This window comes from Cydia fagiglandana, chromosome 7, assembly GCF_963556715.1.
Source record: "Cydia fagiglandana chromosome 7, ilCydFagi1.1, whole genome shotgun sequence".
NCBI lineage: Eukaryota > Metazoa > Arthropoda > Insecta > Lepidoptera > Tortricidae > Cydia > Cydia fagiglandana.
The window spans coordinates 16586173-16606018 of NC_085938.1; the positions used below are offsets into that span (position 1 = coordinate 16586173).

The window sequence follows — 19846 nt, forward strand, 5'->3', positions numbered from 1 at the left end:
AACCTGTAATGGTCATTACATGGAGACGAAGGATATGAGGGTTTAAGTTTATAGTCGTACGAGTGGTTTTCGTATGATTTGCTCTAAAGGTAGTGGGTATGTTATTTTGTATATATGCTAATGACGCCAGTGCGCCCGAGTTCGCGGTAGTTGGTCATGCTGCTGACACGCTGCCACCGATTGTGATTTGTGATAAAATTTACGTTCATTTCTTACGTCATTAATTTAAAAAATCAGAAACTTTGATCTAATGATTTTTGTGAATTATGGTAGAATAATTTTGAGAAGTGTACTTAAGAAGTGTTCGGTGAAAGATAATTAAAACAAACCTAATTATTTGTTTGGACTTTTTATGTGTTTTTAAGTGGACGGGATTGAGAATTTAACCGGCGAAAGCAGGTAAGCTAAAATGAAATAAGGGTCACAACTCTCATTAAGAGAAGAAAGGCGAAATATGTTTGTATTGAAAAACCAATTTTCATCTCATGTCAGTCAGTCATTATACTCATTATCTCACGAGAGATTTTATTAGCGCGACTCAGAACTTTCACCACACGGAACAGCGTCATCTAGCGATCTAATCGCAAACTTAACAAAAACGTCATGGACCTGGGGTCATTATTTCGAAAAAAAACTTAATAGCGCAATACAGGATTTTTACTACATGGAACAACGTCAAACTAAACAAAAACTTTATGGGCTGGGTTTATCTCCACTACAAAGAACAGCACCATGTTTTTCGTAATCTAAAATAAAAACCGTATAAACCTGTGTCATTATGCCAAGAAAAATCTTAATATTCAGGTATTTGACTGCACGGAACAGCGTCATCTAGCGTTTCATTTGTAAACTAAACAATAAGTGTAGTTCTTTATGAGCCTGGGGTCATCGAACCAAGATAAATCTTAATAGCGCGAATAGCGCGATTCAGGATTTTAAATACCTACCCGGAACAGAGCCATCTAGCATTAAATTCTGTCTACGATTCTCCTGGAATACCCCTTAAATCATAATAGGTATGTACAACATAATATCTTTTAAAGGAGAATGGTAAGAGTTGAGTTACTAGCAACATTTTATAAAATTACATTTCCCGTACCTACAATGCGCATACCTATTTATTACTATTATTAATTAGATATGTATCTTCTGTCTCAAAATAGTATGGTCAAAACCCGTCGGGCTTTTATTGTATTTTATAATATATATAAGGGCTTAGTATCATGTACGAATATATAACATGGTACTTGAACTTAAAAATGAATATAAGTATTTGTTGAATTATTTAAGTAAAATATTTTATAAGTTTACAAATGTTACTAATATGACTTTAATTTTTTTTTAAAGTAGGTAAGTACATAAGGTAAGGTGGGATAAGACTATCACCGGGGTAAGACTATCACTTGTATGGAATCCTCATACTGTTTGTCTTGCCCCGAGCAAAATAAACTATGTTAGACTTACCGCACCTTATTACCTTATTTGGCAATGACTGTAGGTTCGTGTAAGCATCGTTTTTTGTAATAACTATACCTCGGTACAACATTTTTATTAAATTTATTACGGCAAGTACCTACTTATAAAACGGTCGGCAGAAGCAATTTTCGTATTTTAGATTGATCCTCCTACTAACTACTTTACAGTAAAATTAATTAATTTATAAATTTAATAATTCCACTCTTTATTAGGATCAGTTGTACCGACTTAAATAGGCTTACTTACTAAAAGTAAAAAGGGATTAGTTTTTTTGCGGACCATCATTTTACACTTATAAAACTTACTTTAGGGTAGAACGGGGACAATTGAAACACGTCATGATTTAAACAAGCCAAGCACATCTTTTGACTGTACAAAATGAAATTGTTACAGTCCATCAAACATATTATAAATTGTTTCCACCGTCCACCTTCTAGTCCTTCTACCCTACTTAAAGAATTTGTTTCTTTAAAGGGGCCCACTGATTAACAGAGTCCGCCGGACAGTATCGGCTTGTCATTTAGAGCAAAATTTTGACAATTCTAAACAACTGACAGGCCGATACCATCCGGCGGACTGTTAATCGCCCACTGATTAGTTACGGTATTCTAATAAGACCCTTTAGTTACGGTATTCTAATAAGAACAACGAAGAGTAAAGCTACTGACCGTTAAATCAAAGTTTTCACCAGGTTGGTGACTACGAAACTAAACGAATAACTAATTAATAGGTGTCATAAACCACGTCAGGTGTGCACGCATTGTTTATACCTGCTAAGAATTAATTAAGAATTTAAAATGGCCAATAGCGTGGTAAAAACCAGTGTGCTACATTGGTGTGCTATTAAATTGTAACAACTTGCGATTTAGCACCAAGTTCGTCCAGATGGGTGAGCTGAATGCATTCAGAAGAAAAAGGCAATAAACGTGTATGGGGTGGTAACAGTGATAGCTATTTGTGTGTGCACAGGCCTGTTATTCTCATCGTTTAGTGAGAATAAAAATAAGCCTCAGTTATAGCACTTATAGCAGTGTAAGAGTACCTACCTAACCTCAATTCCCCTGTTTTTTAATTCTATTAAGGTGATTTTTTTTCTTGGCCATTCCATCAAACTTTTTAGCTCATTATTAGCGATAAGACTGCCTGTCGTTTTATCAATGCCCTTTATGTTTAATCAATGTTTTTTTTTTAATGAATGGTTTATTGGTATTCAATAAGAGTATTCTATCTACAGCTACCTACCTACCTACCTACTTATCTATCTTTTAGGTCTTTTTGGTGAGTTTCCAACTTCATCAGTGTATAATCCTCAATTATCTAGATACCACTGGCTGTTCATATGATATACTTGTATGCGAATTTCTTCATTGTTCGCAGTCTTTCTATTAGTGACTAACTTGTGGAGTTCGCAATGAAGATAATTTCTCATTCAAACCGTGCTCTGAGATAGAATAAACTAAACATATACTAGTTTACCTGAAGCTCTGTAAAGGACACGAATCATCTCTAAGGATGAGTGAGCTGTCAATATCCAGAATAAAAAGATAATAAACATATAAAGTCCGAGTAGTGTTAGTGCTTTTCGCGTATGCGCCAGAGTCTTATGTGGCGGGCGCGCACGAGCGGCACAAAGCGCCCGTCGGCGCACCGCAGCCCTATCGGCACATCCGCCTCGCCACAAAGCCCACAATAAACTTTTACAGCCCACATAAAACCCTGACTTTTTAACCCGGGTTATTTGAATTAATATCAATTCGGAGTTCCTCAATGGGCTTTACTCGTCAAACTTTAAAGTTTTATGACAACCTTGGTGAAATAAAATTTAATTGAAATGTAGCCCCCAAAAAAGTTTGATTGTGGTTATCAGCTTCCGAATTTGAATATTTACATTGAATATTTGAGTTGATGAGTGGTGACAGTGGTATTTTGACAAGGAATTTCTGTTCACCGTTCACCGTTAGGTTGCATCTAAAAATAATTGATGTAAATTTTATTTTATACCCATGTCAATTAAAAAATATGGAAATTAGCTTCCATCGAGGTACCTATATGAATCACTCTAACAAAACCTATATCTAACCTAACCTTGCTATATCTACCTATATGCACTCACGATATAAAAGTTCCTTCCATTGGGTAGGTCGCTTACACAGAATGTAGTCGCTTAGCACACGATACGAATCGCACGTCGTTCCGATGTGCGAGCGAGATGTCGCTATAAATACAGTGAAACCTGGATAAGTGGAATCTCAAGGGACGAGCAAATTTGTCTCACTTAAAGAGGTTTTTCACTTACCCAGGCTCTCAGTTAGCCAGGTACAAATAAATTTCTGTCTCATTTACAGAGGGTTCCATTAATAGAGGTGAGAATAGAGTATATTTCAGTTATAGAGGTGGTTAATAAGGTATTTAGTAATTATCTTTAAAAATAAATAAGGTAAAATAATCCTTGTCCCTAAATATTTTTAAGTCTGTTTAAATATTTATTTGAATTTATTTTGAATGATTCTCCAAAGGATAGATATTTCAAAATTAAATTAAATTTGATACGGACTTCATTGCGTATTAGAAATTTAATAAATGAAAATTTATTTTTTCGTGTTACTTATCAAAATTTCAGCTTTCGTTTCGATAGTTTTAAATACTTACATAAATTAACTAAATCAATCTTGAAGTTGTTTAGACACAATAAGGCAAATGCTGATTTTGTGGATAAACTAAGAGTTAGTAAGAATACGGAAATTGAGTCAAAGTTAGAGAGGTCATAGATTGACGTTATCTCAGATACAGAGGTCAATTCCCTATAAAATACTAAAAAACAATTAGGAAAATGTAATCTTATAAATATAGTCTCAGTAAAAGAGGTAAAATACACTCTCTGTCTCAATTATAGAGGTAAATGTGACTATAAAATCACAACAACGAATCCCAGTTATAGAGGTTCGTTTTTTCTCAGTAACAGAGGTAATTCAGTGCTAAAGTGTCGGGACCGCACCATGAGTCCCAGCTATAGAGGTTTCTCACTTATCCAGGTCCCACTTAACCAGGTTTCACTGTACGTGCATAAGCGTTGTCTCGCTCTAACTTTGAAGCGACTGGCTACCTAATCGTAGCTAATCGCGCGGCAGATCACCTATGCGCTGGACTGACCAAATAAAATCCGCAGTGGGAAACCGCGTATCTGACTGTGCCAGTCTGCCAACAGGGAGAGATGGCGGGAGATCGTGCGAAGACCTGTGTCCACCTCTACTACCGATGCGGACGCCTCAACGTGACCACGACCACTCTGTCAAGAGCGATACGACAGAGAAGAAGAGAATCGTATCCAGAGCGCCATGCAAAAGTCTTGTAGCAGTGTCCCTATACAATTCAGAAGGCGGCTTACGACGACGGAAGAGGCCTAAGCAATTAAAAGCCTCAGGATGGACACACATAGTTCTGTGTACATGAATCCATAATCGGCCATGAGCAGGAAATGAAAAACCCTAGCAGTAGCAGAAAAATATTTATTCACAATCAAAGCGAAACCTTGTTGATCATGTCTTTCGGTTGTTTGATGTAGCCTATTGTTTGACTAACATATCAAGGTTGATGGTTGTATACATGTCAAGTGATAATGAAAATTCAAGTTTGAAGAAACGATGACGCAAGACCATTAAATAAAATACTGGAGGTGAATTCGGCTAGTTTTCGAGATGCCTCGCGACATGACCACTTTAGTACCTAATAAATAAAAAATTGTAACTGTATTTCCATGCGATCTGCTCTTGTATCCCAACCTGGTCTCATTAGGCTATGTTATCCGAAAGCAAATACCTACATGAAATACAGTAGAATAATCTCAAATTGTGTTTGGACGTTCCAGGAAACTGAAAGTTTTTTAAATACTAGCTGTTGCCCGCGACTTCGTCCGCGTGGAATCTTATCTTCAACATTTTACATCTTTAGTACATATAATTTTCATATCCAAGCAATGTTGAAATTAAGTACTTTTTTTTCTTTTTTAGCAAGTTGTATGAAGTTTTAAGTCAATTGGATTTTGATGTTGGTTGCTGAAATTACTTTTCTTGTATTCTCATAATTAGGTACCTATGCCCTTATACAAAGATTCAAGTTCCGCACTCACAAAATATGTGATCTCCATACAAATTTTCAACCCCTTTCTCACCACCTTGGGGGATGATTTTCAAAAATGCTTGAATTAGTTTTGATGTTTTTTAATTTAATACCTTTTTTTGCAAAAAGTTCAAGTTCCTAGCTTAAAATTAAATTTACACCCAAAGACGAACTTTCATCCCCTTTTTAACCCCCTTAGGGGTTGAATTTCCAAAAACGTTGCAATTACTTTTTTTTGTAATCGGCTATTATGTCTTTCTAAGAAGTTTCAAAGGATTTGTAATGGATTCAAACTTTGAACCCCATTTTAACCCTGTTAGGGGATGAATTTTACAAATCGCTGAAATCGCTTTTATTGTCTTCTAATAATATCCCCAAATACAAAAATTCAAATCCACGCTCGAAAAACTGTATGATATCCATACAAACTTTCAACCCCGTTTTCACCACCATAGGGGATGAATTTTCAAAAACGCTGAAATTAGTTTTCTTGTATTTTAATTTAATAACTTTTTACTAAGTTTCAAGTTCCTAGCTTCAAATAAAATTTGCACCTGAAGACGAAATTTCATCCCCTTTTTAACCCCCTTAGGGGTTGAATTTCCAAGAACGTTGCAATTACTTTTTTTTTGTAATCGGCTATTATGCCTTTCTAAGAATTTTCAAAGCATTAGTAATGGATTCAAACTTTGAAACCCATTTTAACCCTGTTAGGGGATGAATTTTACAAAACGCTGAAATTACTTTTATTGTCTTTTAATAGTATCCCCAAATACAAAGATTCAAGTCCCGCGCTCGCAAAAATGTTTGATATCCATACAAAATTTCAACCCCTTTTTCACCACCTTAGGGGATGAATTTTCAAAAACGCTGAAATTAGTTTTCCTGTATTTTAATAATATATCTTTTAATGAAGTTTCAAATTCCTAGCTCAAAAGAAAACTTTAACCCCATACAAACTTTCATCCCCTTTTTAACCCTGTTAGGGGATGAATTTTACAAAACGCTGAAATTACTTTTATTGTCTTCTAATAATATCCCCAAATACAAAGACTCAAGTCCCGCAATAGAAAAAAAAATCATATCCATACAAACTTTCAACCCCTTTTGCACCACCTTGGGGGATGAATTCTCTAAAACGCTGAAATTAGTTTTCTTGTATTTGAATTTGATACTTTTTTACAAAGTTTCAAGTTCCTAGCTTAAAATAAAATTTGCACCCGAAGACGAACTTTCATCCCCTTTTTAACCCCCTTAGGGGTTGAATTTCCAAAAACGTTGTAAACACTTTTTTTTGTAATGGGCTATTATGCCTTTCTTCGAAGTTAAAGCATTTATAATGGATTAAAATTTTCAACCCCTTTTTAACCCTGTTAGGGGATGAATTTTACAAAACCCTGAAATTACTTTTCTCATCTTCTAATAATATCCCTAAATACAAAGATTCAACTCAACCACTCGAAAGATTTTTTGATTTCCATACAAACTTTTAACCCCTTTTTCACCACCTTAGGGGATGAATTTTCAAAAACGCTAAAATTAGTTTTCTTGTATTTTAATAATATATCTTTTTACGAAGTTTCAAATTCCTAGCTTAAAAGAAAACTTTAACCCCATACAAACTTTCATCCCCTTTATAACCCCCTTAGGGGTTGAATTTCTCAAAATCGCTTCTTATCTCTTGTACACTTTATAAATGCAATCTGGTGTGCAAATTTCAACTTTCTGGCTTTTGTAGTTTCGGCTCTGCGTTGATGAATCAGTCAGTCAGGACACTTGCATTTATATATATAGATCTGGGAGACAAAGCTCGGAAAATATATACAAACTCAAAAATGCACGTTTTCCCAGAGGTAAGACCTAGCTAAATCGATTTATCGTCCCCGAAAACCCCCATATAGCAAATTCCATCGAAATCGTTAGAGTCGTTTCCGAGATCCCCGAAATATATATGTAAGTATATAAATAAATAAACAAGAATTGCTCGTTTAAAGGTATTAGATTACATGTAGGTACGATATACTCGTATAACAATAAACATTTTGTAATGGGAATCAATAACCACAGAGAGGCCTGCAAATAATATTTACCTACTGTACCTACAGATGCATTTGTGATATCACCCAAGATCGAGAAACAATGTGAAATCACGCCACTAATTTTCGGCGTTAGCATAGGCCGGGGCCTTCATCGTACCTATTGCAAACTTTGAAATTGGAAATGCCAACATCGCGTTGTTTCAACTTCAATTTCGGTCGGTCTTGCATATGGAAATTAGCACCTCTGTCTCATTGTACGGACAATTGCGATATGAATACGTGCCTGCACAACACAGGTTTTCAAAAGTATTTTGCTTTGAGCCTCCTCTGAAAAAAATTGTACAATGCCCGGTCAGTCAGGATATTTAAATCTAATCGTAGAGTGGTAGAGATTTAATTTATCCGCGCCTGAGCCGAGTTTTTTTACATTTATGTTTTACTTAATTATTTTTGAAGTGTTGAAAAAATCTGAACATATTAGACAAACATAAAATAAGTTATAAGAGGATACACAAATTAAATATAAAGCATTGAATAATAATTAAATGCTTTGTTATTTTAGGCAAAACAACGCAAAATTATGTTGACTTTTTTCTATAGAGTCATTTATTAAATTGTGTATCGAGCCCCATAGAATAAAAAGCCAAAAACCATTTTTCTTTAATATTTGTGAAATGCGATTCATGCAATCTCGAGACCAGGGGTGGAGATTGGGGAGCAATGGGGTATGGGGATCTCCTGACCTGTGGTTGCATTTACTGATTCGGCCAATGCCCTTTTTAAAACTTTGAAGTAGGTAGGTATATCAAATAGAGAGATGGATCATAAAACCTCTGTTTATGTTTCAGCACAGATACCTAATAGGAACTGCATAAAGAATATTCAGCATTTATATTTAAAACATTCGAGTTTAGAACACATTAGCAATAAGGTTTTCTCAATAAATTATTCTTATTCTTATTCTTACATATTAACTCACATTTATAGACGACGATTTATTTTATAAATTCGTGATAAATGTGAGTTAATAAATATTCAGCATGTCGTTTAACGACAAAACTCTAAATATTAATCAATTACAACACAAAAACTCATAAAAAAACGGGATAAAAACGATAAGAGGATGAATGCTACTGACAACGCGGAAGAAACCGCAAAGAAAAGCTCGAGTTAAATATGTCGTTTCATGTCTTGATGTTGATCATCTTGATGATGGTATCTCCGTATCAGAGAGTTATAGAAATATGAGAGATGGGTAATTGGTTACCCAATAATCTTTTTCAATTCATATTGCAAGTTTACATAAATACCTAACCGCATTTTTTATTAATACACCTCAACTCAACTGCTCAAGGGTTAACTGGAAGAGATCCCTGAAAGGGATAAATTCGCCTTTGTACTAATGATGTGTGTTCTTTCATGTTTTATGTTTCTTTTTACTACTACTAATATTTACATATATGTAACTGCGCATCACTATTATATCTGTGGCGCAGCCTATAGCCTCATGGTAAGCGGGCACCGTGTGGTTTGCTTCCAACTCCAAAGTCATACATACCTAACTATATATAACAACAGAGTAGGTACCTACTATGTAATACCTAGCTGAAGCTTTCGCTCGCATACACGTTGTTTCTTGAATTTCGGTCTTGCATTTGATAATTAGCACCTCAGCTCACGGTACGGACAATTGCGATATGAATGCGCGTCTACATAAATGCCCACATTTATCGAGGGTGCCATAAACGCCCAATCACGCGGCGCGCCATCAGTGCCACTCGTTGTTATCTTTGATATTTTATAGGATCTGTAAAACGCCGGCTCTGCAAGGCATTGACATTCCGGGTCGTATTGACCGGATTTGTGATCGAAGATGTGCGTTTATAGAATTGGAATTTATCAAAATTCATATAAATGAAGACTAAACTGCAAAACGTAATTCAAGACCAAAAAAAGTAAGAAATGTTGCCACTTCTTTACTAGCGCGTCTTGTATTTATGTACAAATAAATAAATAAAAGTACTTTTTTAAATAGTAGGAGTAAAATTACTAATGAATAAATTATCTTAGCGTGATTATTTATCAAAAGGAATTTACAATTTTAGAAACAAATTATTGCAATGGCAACATTGTCTCACTTTTTTTGGTCTTGAATTACGTTTTGCAGTATAGGTACCTATCCAGTTGTAAATCGATGACTGATTTAACGGAAATAACTAACTTTTTACATGTAAAGTGCCTTATAATAAATACATGTTTGATTTAGATTACCTATTGTCGATGAATGATGAAATTGATGATCGAATGAATAACAATAATATACCGAATTATGCATATATATGCCGTTTTCCTGAATAACTATGATAACTTCTAAGAATCGACCAAATAAACAAACATTGAAAAGCCTACTTTTCAAATGTTACGAAGCGCAGTGTATATCTACACTGTAGAAAATAATGGAAATATAGTTATCCATGCCGTAATCGGCAACGGCGACCCTAGCTAATTACGAGCGTGAGCTCTGATATGGCTGGCAAAGCCGAACTTACTTTTAAAAACTCTATCGCAGGTGGGGCAGTAAAGTTGCCCAGAATTATTGTAAGTATAGGAGGGTTTCGGCCGGGATTTACGTATCTGACGTTTCGCATAATATGTGTAATATAATTAAGGATAAACTGATACATAGGGTACCTACTAGCGGTCATCGAGTCAGCTTTGAGTCATGGCTGCATGGTGTCGCAGCCGGGGGGTGAGTTTGAATCTTCCCCGAAGTGGTGAACTTTCCTAGTATGTTAGTAGTATTCAAAATTTGTAGTACCTATGTACCTATTCAAAATTTATCTAGCTTTTTTTCATGTCCGGTTATTTTCACGCAACACATATACAGGTTGAATCATAAGTCTTGAATAGAAATATGTTTTTCTAACTCCATAAACAACGAGCAATTTAATGCCCTTACTCTTACTAAAATCAGACAGTATTTTTTTTATTTTTTGTTTATTTTTTGTCATTTATTTTACTTTTATAAGTGGATTAAGGATATTACAACGGCTTATTAAAAGTAAAATAAATGACAAAAAATAAACAAAAACATAAGAAAAATCTTGTCTGATGGGCATTAAATTGCTCATTGTTTATGGAGTTAAAAAACATATTTCTATTCACGACTTATGATTCACCATGTATAGAGCAACGCGTTGATATCTAATGTATGTAAAACAATGTCACTAGTTCTGAGTATGGTACTTATTTAAGGTAACGTACTTATAGTTTAGCAGCAGGACAACAACAACAACTTATAGTTTAGGTATTTACACACAACTTTCTTGATAGAAAATTAAATTTAAAATTTGACATACCTGTCTCTTCTTAAACGTTAAATACTCGCTTAGCCAACGACATTTTTTAAACAGTAATCGGATAGGTACTTGTTTACATTTTACAATAGCAAAATTAATTTATGTTCGTCTCTGCGACGAACGAGCGCGCGACAAGCTCTATTGAATCTTAGCATTTATTTGCCATGAAACCCGCCGACCTATTCAAAAGAATTGTCTTCTATGAGCTTATTATATCTAGTATAACTTGAGCCTTATATTCGTAATAACTTTGCGCAATAGAAGGTCAATAGTCGTGCGCAAAAGTAAGCTTTATGAATGTAACAGGACTGGAGCACAGACATATATTTTTCTAAACTAAACAGCAGTATAGTTAGACCAAGAAAAGTCTGCAGAGATTTTGACAGCACACGCAGTGCCAGTGCTATTTATACGTCATACTCGTAACTTCATTGAAGTTATATTATAGACGTTTAAAATAACACCCGCACTTCGTGTGCGATCAATATCTCTGCAGACTTGTCTTGGTTTAACTCTTTTTATGTATTCACACACGTGCGTATTCACGCATGCTTTTCAAATCACGCTAAAATTTTGGGTCAAATTCTTAAAACAAATCCATTTAACTACTTCGCTCCAGTCAAAAAATAATAGGTAAAATGGTTAGGTTAGGTCGGATTCTCTAATTTTCATTTAATATTTGCATATTCCGCAACCCCGCAATGTCACAAAACCGGCCGTAGAACCACCGGAACTTGACACCCTTCAGTTCCGCAAACTTCTTGGTTAGACATTCGTTAAGACGTTCAGGGGCCAAATTCGACATGTACAACTGTCAGATTTCGCATCCACGTCAAATCAACAGTTGATTTTATTGCATACTGAGTGTTGATTCCATCAACGGTGGATAATATCATTTGGTACAACCAAAACTCCACTCTAAACTAAGGGTGGTTTGGTTTGGTTTGTCACCCTAACTGTGGATTGTTAATGTCAAATGTTGACATTGTACGTATTCGAGAACTTATGATTTTTCCCACATCAACGGGAGATCAACACGATACGTCAAACGTCGCTTGTCGAATAGGGGTCCTGATATATGTCTGTGGAAGTGAGGACTGAAGCTAGTGTAATTTACTTTAAGCCCCATACACCCACAATGGCGCGGATACATCTAAAGTTTTCAACAACGAAAGCCTCGCGTATAAAGACGAGGTAATTACACACTAGCCCCGTATGCTGCGTCATTATTCATCTTTTTACGACTCCGCGTATAAATAAGTATTAAGCTCCAGTCGTATGGATTGCGAATATTTTCTGTTTAATGGCCAGGCTTAGATCTAACTCGTGTTTACATCGATACTTTACAGGGTGATCCTGGAGACTTGATAGGACCAAGCTAGGCCAAGAATTTAACCTTTCCTATGTGTATGGTGGCGTACCGTCTAGAGCAGAATAACCGTTCTCGAGAACGCAAAAAATGACTAATAATTTGGTCAGGATATCCTTAATTTTCATTATAATATACAGACCAGAGGTTAATTACAAATCCATTCCAGACTCTATTTTCAAAATGTAGGTAGTAAGTAAATTGCCACGTAAGCTCATTCGACCATTAAATCGCGAGTGATTCTATCATAATATTAAGCCTCCTCCACACTCGTGCGCGAATCGCGGCGCGAAGCCGCGAACGTGAGTGTGGCGTCGATTTTCGCAGACAGCGAAATCGACTCCACACTCACGTTCGCGGCTTCGCCCGTGATTCACGCGCATAGTCTGGAGGGGGCTTTAGGTGTTACCGAAAATGTTAGCACGGCATTTAAGTATAAGGCCCGTATGTAATGTGTTATTCAGAGTGAATGGTTCGGAGGATAAGGCGCGCTCTGAGTGGCAGGCAGCCAGATTATGATCAATTAAATTGATCAAAAAATAAAATTTAATGCCTAATGAAGGGATAATCTCGTGTTCCTGGTAAAACCAATGAAAGTGTGTAAAAAAATTGATATGGTCGGCATCGACCATCCCTCTCAAACCAGCCTGTATTATGTGTATGTACAAAGCGTGCTAGGAACATAAATTCTGTTATCGCCTTTTAATTACGTGTAATAACTTTCTTTACCCAACGCCGCGTCCGCGCATCGGTGATCTATTGCGCAATAAAATGCAATGCGCAATGCCAGCCCGATAAAGTTGACCCTACACCGACTTAGCAGCGACAAAGTGTGGACGACCATAATATAAACGTCTGAAGCGATGGGCGAAAAAAAAAACGAAATTTCTTTAGATAGAAATAGACCAAGAAGTCTGCAGCGAATTTGATAGCATACGCAGTGCAAGTGTTATTATTTATACGTCATAATTTCATAGAAGTTTGACGTTTAATAATCAATGTGCTATCAAAATCGCTTCAGACTTTTCTTATTTGGTCTAACTCCATCTGCCTATCTATCGCTCGAATTTGCAAGAACGATAGAGAGCTAACCAAATTTTGATTTTCGTTTTTCGCGGTAGGGGTTCAGCCACATATTACGTCACAGTGGTCACAGCGCTGGGGAGGGGGGACGTCATGCCAAGTGTGACACTACGTATTAACGACCTATCATTTTCCTATGAAAAAGTGTGACAAGGGGGAGGGGGTTCTAAAAAATCTAAATTTTGTGTGATGTAATTAATGGATGACGCCTATTCCCTCAGATTTTCATTGAACTTTGACGTGGTACTTCTAAACTATTGTTTGCAGTCGGTGCAGCGGCAGAGTTAGCATAGAGTAAAGATTTGTGATATCGATTGAGAACACAGATGTGCAGGTTGCGGAAATTTCCTAAAAATTGGATAGCTCAGACGGAGAAATTTCTATATTGGAAACGGAAAGTTTTAATCTCCGTAAATGAGCATTTTCCGAAAACTTTCCTTGTAGATTTTCGTAATTTTGGAGACTTTATAGCGGCACGTCAATAACTGTTAATCAATAATAGAGTTGACTCTTTTATGATATTATTTATTTATTTACTTCCATTATTTTGTACTGTGTAAACGCTAAGATGATGCTTTTTAGACTTTAAAATTTACTTTGAAAAAACGTTAGAATTCACAAATAAGACTAAAATTCCTGTACTGAGGCTGTATTGAAGAAACTGACAAAGAAATTGCATCTACAATGTTACAATAAAACAGTACCTGTACGTGTACCTATATGTATCGAGTTCACAAAAATCTTTACAAGCCAATGTTCCAAATTCCAAAAATATCGACCTTATTGTCAGTGTCTTAGAAGCGTGTAAATATATGTTTTGGAACTTTGGTTTGTAAAAGTGTTTGTGAACTCTACTGTACATCTCCCTGGGGGCCTACCGCAAAAACCGAAATTCGCAAATTGCGGGGATCTTTCTCTTTTACTCTCATTAAGACGTAATTAGAGAGTGGCAGAGAAAAATGCCCGCAATTGACGAACTTCGATTTTTGCGGTTATAGCCCTGAATAGGTATTCATAATTATAAACTTACTATGTATGGTTACCGCTGAATCAACAGCGTAAACAACACTGCAAAAGTGTAACTTGGCATTTAGCGAAATAGTGCAGGTTATAAATATTTGAATAACTTTATAGCTTGTACCTATTTGTGTCATCAAAGTAAAACGAGTGATAAAATACAATGTAAAATGAAATCTTTGTTATAAAGTGGATTATTATTAGAGATGCCACGAATTTTCGGCAACTATTCGGTATTCGGCCTATTCGGCCACTTTGCCGAATATTCGGTATTCGGCCGAATGTTGCCTACTATTCGGCCGAATACCGAATATCTGTTGCACCTACCTAAAAAGAAAAAAATCACAAAAATATAACCAAAACCAAGGTATATTTAATATTTAAAATGTATTCTTGGAAAATGGTTAAATACGAAGGCACGTTTTTGAGCATTTGTTGATTCCAAAATATTTTATTAGGATTCCGTACCTCAAAAGGAAAAAACGGAACCCTTATAGGATCACTCGTGAGTCTGTCTGTCTGTCTGTCCGTCTGTCACAGCCGATTTTCTCCGGAACTACTGGACCAATTGAAATTTGGTACACATATGTAAGTTTGTGACCCAAATAAGGACATGTAACGTAAACAAATGAATTTTAAACATGGGGGCCACTTTTTAAATGAGATAATTAAAAAATAAAAAATTTCAAACTATATCATGTTACATATCAAATGAAAGAGCTTATTGTAAGGATTTCAAATATATTTTTTTTATAATTTTCGAATAAACAGTTTAGAAGTACATAATTCAAGAAAATACAGTAGAACCCGCTTAAGACGATTCTGAGGGGACCTAGCAAAATACGCGTCTTAAACGGGAAATCGTATTAAACGTGAAATAAAAACTAGTATTATTTCATGTACAAACACCGCAGCGGTGATAATGAGCGAATGATATCTAAGTGTGGGTAGGTATAAGTTCACACGCGGTTAAATAATCTATTAGGTACACTAACGAATAGGCTCAACTATAAAGTCGTGGAGTAACTAACTGCAAATAAAAATCTGGGAGCGATAGCTTGCACTCCGTGGTCCATAACCGTCAAGCAGATGGCATAGCATTCTCACGCCGACAAGGACTCAACAAAAGATATTAAAGACAAAAGAAAAAAACCTAAGGTAGTTAATAAACACTTTAAAAAAATGTTGGCTAACGGCGTATTGCATAACAATACGACCGTACGATGGTTATGGCAATAACACAAACGTGCAGATGGTTCGTAACGGGAATTTTAGATGGCGTATTAAGCGGGACGCGAGTCGTATTAACCGTGAAAAAATGTATGAAAACAGGCCTAAAGTTGCAAGGACCGGCGTAAAATGGCGTATTATGCGGGAAATCGTTTTAAACGTGATCGTATTAACCGGGTTCTACTGTAGGTAAAAAATGACCATTCCCTCCCCTTATCTCCGAAACTACTAGGTCTAAAATTTTGAAATAAAATACATAAAATAGGTCTATACCTATAGATGACAGGAAAACCTATTCGAAATGTACAGTCAAGCGTGAGTGGGACTTAATTACTTAGTTTTTGATCCGACCCCTACGGATTTTTTAAAGAGATTTCACTCACGTTTCGCATTAAAAATACATTGTTTAAAATTGTGTAATATACGGAACCCTTGGAACGCGAGTCCGACTCGCACTGGGCCGGTTTTTTTTATCATGGGTCTGATTTGATTGACTCTAACTACATTCATTAATTCTGTTCAACATAAAAATATATTTTAGCAAATGTTGTGCTCTGTTGGCGAACAGTTTTCATCATAATTGTGACTCAAAATGTACGCATGTCATGCCGAATATTCGGTATACGGCCGAGAGGGGGGCCGAATATTCGGTATTCGGTATTCGGCCAAGTTCAGTATTCGGGGCATCTCTAATTATTATAATGCATTTAAATAAAACGACGGATTTTAAACACTTTCACAGTTTCAATCAGACAGCTCATGTCTCATGGTCATGATTCAAAAACATTCAAAATATTAATTGATACCTAACTAAAACTACCAGTGGCAGAACGTCCATAGTCCGACTATGCTCGCTCCGACCGACCTTCCTACGATTTTTTGACGTGCCTCACTCTGATAATCCGCCTCTATTTCAAATTCTCTTTGGCAAAAGTAAATTAAGTATGTAGCCACAGTAAATTTACTGCCATCTTAAAGAATAAGGATCAAAGTCAAATGGCGTTCTAATAGTTTCAATCTTCTGTCGAAAGATGGCAGTAAATTTACTGTGGCTAGGTACTTACATAACTAATTTACCATGACAGTAACTGTATTTATATACACTCTATTCTCTTTGCTCTTACTAGTTATAGCAAAACTACATATAACTAGGGGCTTATTGGACTGGACTCGTTATATAATAGTGTCAATACACAAGTAGTACTTATTGAAAACTCGATAATATTTTGTTAATGTATGATTTTCTTAGTTTAATTTTTTTAACAGTAAAGTTAGTACCTACATAGTTACTTAGTATTTTACCGAACACGCGCTGTTACAGCTACAAAAATCTGGAAATTCCGAGTACCACACAAATACATAGTTTCTATTTAAAATGTATTTAGTTCAGTGTATTTACCTATACAACTGACCGGTCAGAAACTAAATTATAAAAATCGTACAGGAACGTACGTTGAACCGACGTAGCGCGTGCTAATGGGAACCGCAAACAGCAGGCAAGATCGTGAGCCAAACTTGAGTAAAATAAAATATCCGGCTTATTTGCCACCAGTTCGTGGTATATTTCGTAATGGATACGTTGTGCTTAAATTACGTTACACGCCTATTTACGCCTACTTTTTCGGTATTCGCCTTTTATCTAGTTTTAAAAAAAACTTTAATAAATATATTTTTGGCAGAAAATCATGATGGTACGAATTGTTTTGGCTCTCTGTACTAATTAACTCGTACCAGTGTCCCATGGCTCACATATGTGACGTTCCACGGGAAAAGGTACCTTATGAGGGTTTCTAGTTTCGAAGATATGAAATGTTTTGTAAAGAGGTGAAAAAATGCTCAACTTTTTTTTATTGTGTGATCTCAAACCTCAATGCGTAACGTTTGTTTACCTGTTTTTATTTTTGTTATAAGTTAGTTATAAGCCTAGTAACGTCGTCTCAGAGTTTAGTAAAAAGGTACCTTATGGAAAAAAGGTTGAAAATTTCCAAAAAAACTAGTCAATACGGGAAAAGAAGTTTGGTAGAGAACTGTATTAGCATTCTGCAAAACTAATTTGATAATTTCAGTTCTGGTTGGGGCGCCTAGCAAATATTATAACCGTACATCGACCGACATTATAAATCCAAGTAGCCTGCTATTATACTAAAGTTACTCTCGTCAAGTCTTTCTTAACTAGAATAATCTTCATTTGGTTTGGTCGCATGCAATAAATCAGCCATTGGTTTGCTGAAAAATGCCAATACCCGACGCATTACCTTATGGAATATCTAAGGTCGTTGAACCTCAATGCCGCTTGTCTTCAATGGCAACCAAAATATATTATTGATAAGAAATAGACGATTTATAACATCTTTACCCCAAAATATTATTAGTTTATCCTAACTGTTCCATCATCATCATGCCTCATCATGTAACTTAACCACAAGGTACCTTTTCATTACATACAAATTATTGGTCTTTTTTACGATTATTATGACGAAGAACCAATTAAATTTGTGGCAGTTTAATGTAAATTAATATTTTCTATTCATAAAAGATAAAAGCTTCAATGTGATTGATGTTTTGTAGTGATGTATTATTAGATTTATTTCCATAAGGTACCTTTTCGTAAATGTATGGAGCAAATACTGTTATTGTTATGTAAGTTTGAAGTGGCATAAGGGGTTAAATATAGTATTTAGTTGGGGTTTTAGGATTTATTTCATTTGAATGACAGAATTTCTTTCATATATGCTCAGAAAAATTGATTGTGTGTTACATTAAAAGTAAAAATATTCAATTTTCTGATTTTATATGAAAAAGTCAGAAAATACATTTTCACCTCTAAATCGGTATTGTTTTTTGCTTAAACTGTCTCTCAGTGTCGTTTTCTAATAGATAAAATTTAAATCTTGAGAGCTCATTGCAATCAATCGTGAAAATGAAATAAAACTTTATTTTCAAGAGACTGGTTAGTATACACATAAATCAGTCGATATCAAAGGTTTCTATTTGCATTACAGAACAAGTCGCAACATTTTTTTAATCTCAGATATATAAGGTATTATTATTTGTAGTCAACTATGTAACTTACTTCAGGAACACAGTTTTTTAGGCGGCTAAACTTAAAACTTCTCTATCGTAAAGTTGCTAATTTCACAACATTATTTTCAAAAAATCATATCTCTGTAACTACGCAACTTAGGAGGTTGATCTTTTGTGTTATCGATAGCTTATTTATTGTAGATTACTGGGGTATGCATAACTCCATACCCGCCATAAGGTACCTTTGACCGTGGGACGTCACAATGATTCATAAATTCATTTCGGTACGTCCTAGTTTGATAGGTACGTTCATGAATCATTAATTGCATCCATTAGGCAGTTATACGGAATCACGAATGTAGGAATTTTACCCGAAAATTGCTTTGACAAAAAGTTATACTGTAAAGAACAGGAAAATGTAGAAAAATACTATGAGGTACCTAATTGCTTCTAGTTTCAAGAGCACCCATATTCTGTTCTGAACCTGATAACAGTGATAAGGGCACAATACCCAACAACAATGATTGAGAGCTTATACGTATAACCTATTATACCTACCTACAGACTATTAAATATTGTCTCAGTAAGGTGTAGAACTCGCGGGAATCCATATATGGCTCCGTCATTTTGAAAACTTGACAAAATCTCGACAAAAAATCCATATAATTATTGAATCTGGTCAAAAAAAAATTGCAGCCGGGCATACCCTACATACTAAAGCATTTTTTTTTGCCCAAGCTGAAACGGAGACGCTTCGTCTGATTAAAAAAACGAAGCGGTTGCGCAATAGGTATATCTAGCTGTCCGAACTCCGAATTTTACTAATATCTTTTTTTTAAGAACAACATTTCTGTGTTCTTATTAAGTAATCTTCTATTGTTTCAGCAATATGGCTGCATCCCACATCCTGAGCGCCGTGGAGCCGACGGTCGGCGGCGGCAACGCCCGCGGCGGCCGCGAGCGCGAGGTTTCCGTCGCTTTGGATGACCGCGAGCTGTGGGTGCGCTTTCAGACACTCACCAATGAGATGATCGTCACGAAGAATGGGCGGTGAGTAGGCAATATTATTATCAGGATTTTCTGGAAGCTTTTGAAGTGGATGTCAGCGTGCCGGACGATCGTGAGCGTGTCAT

At 35.8% G+C, this 19846-nt stretch overlaps 1 protein-coding gene across 1 annotated transcript in view; it reads left to right on the top strand.

Moving 5' to 3' along the window:
• Positions 1-267: 267 nt before the first annotated feature.
• Positions 268-19846, top strand: part of LOC134666040 (T-related protein) — a 30605-nt gene continuing 11026 nt past the window's right edge. Inside the window, exons 1-2 of the mRNA XM_063523144.1 lie at positions 268-399; positions 19599-19763. Of these exons, the coding sequence (XP_063379214.1) occupies positions 19603-19763 (161 nt within the window). The 5' untranslated portion in view covers positions 268-399; positions 19599-19602. The remainder of the gene's footprint in view (positions 400-19598; positions 19764-19846) is intronic.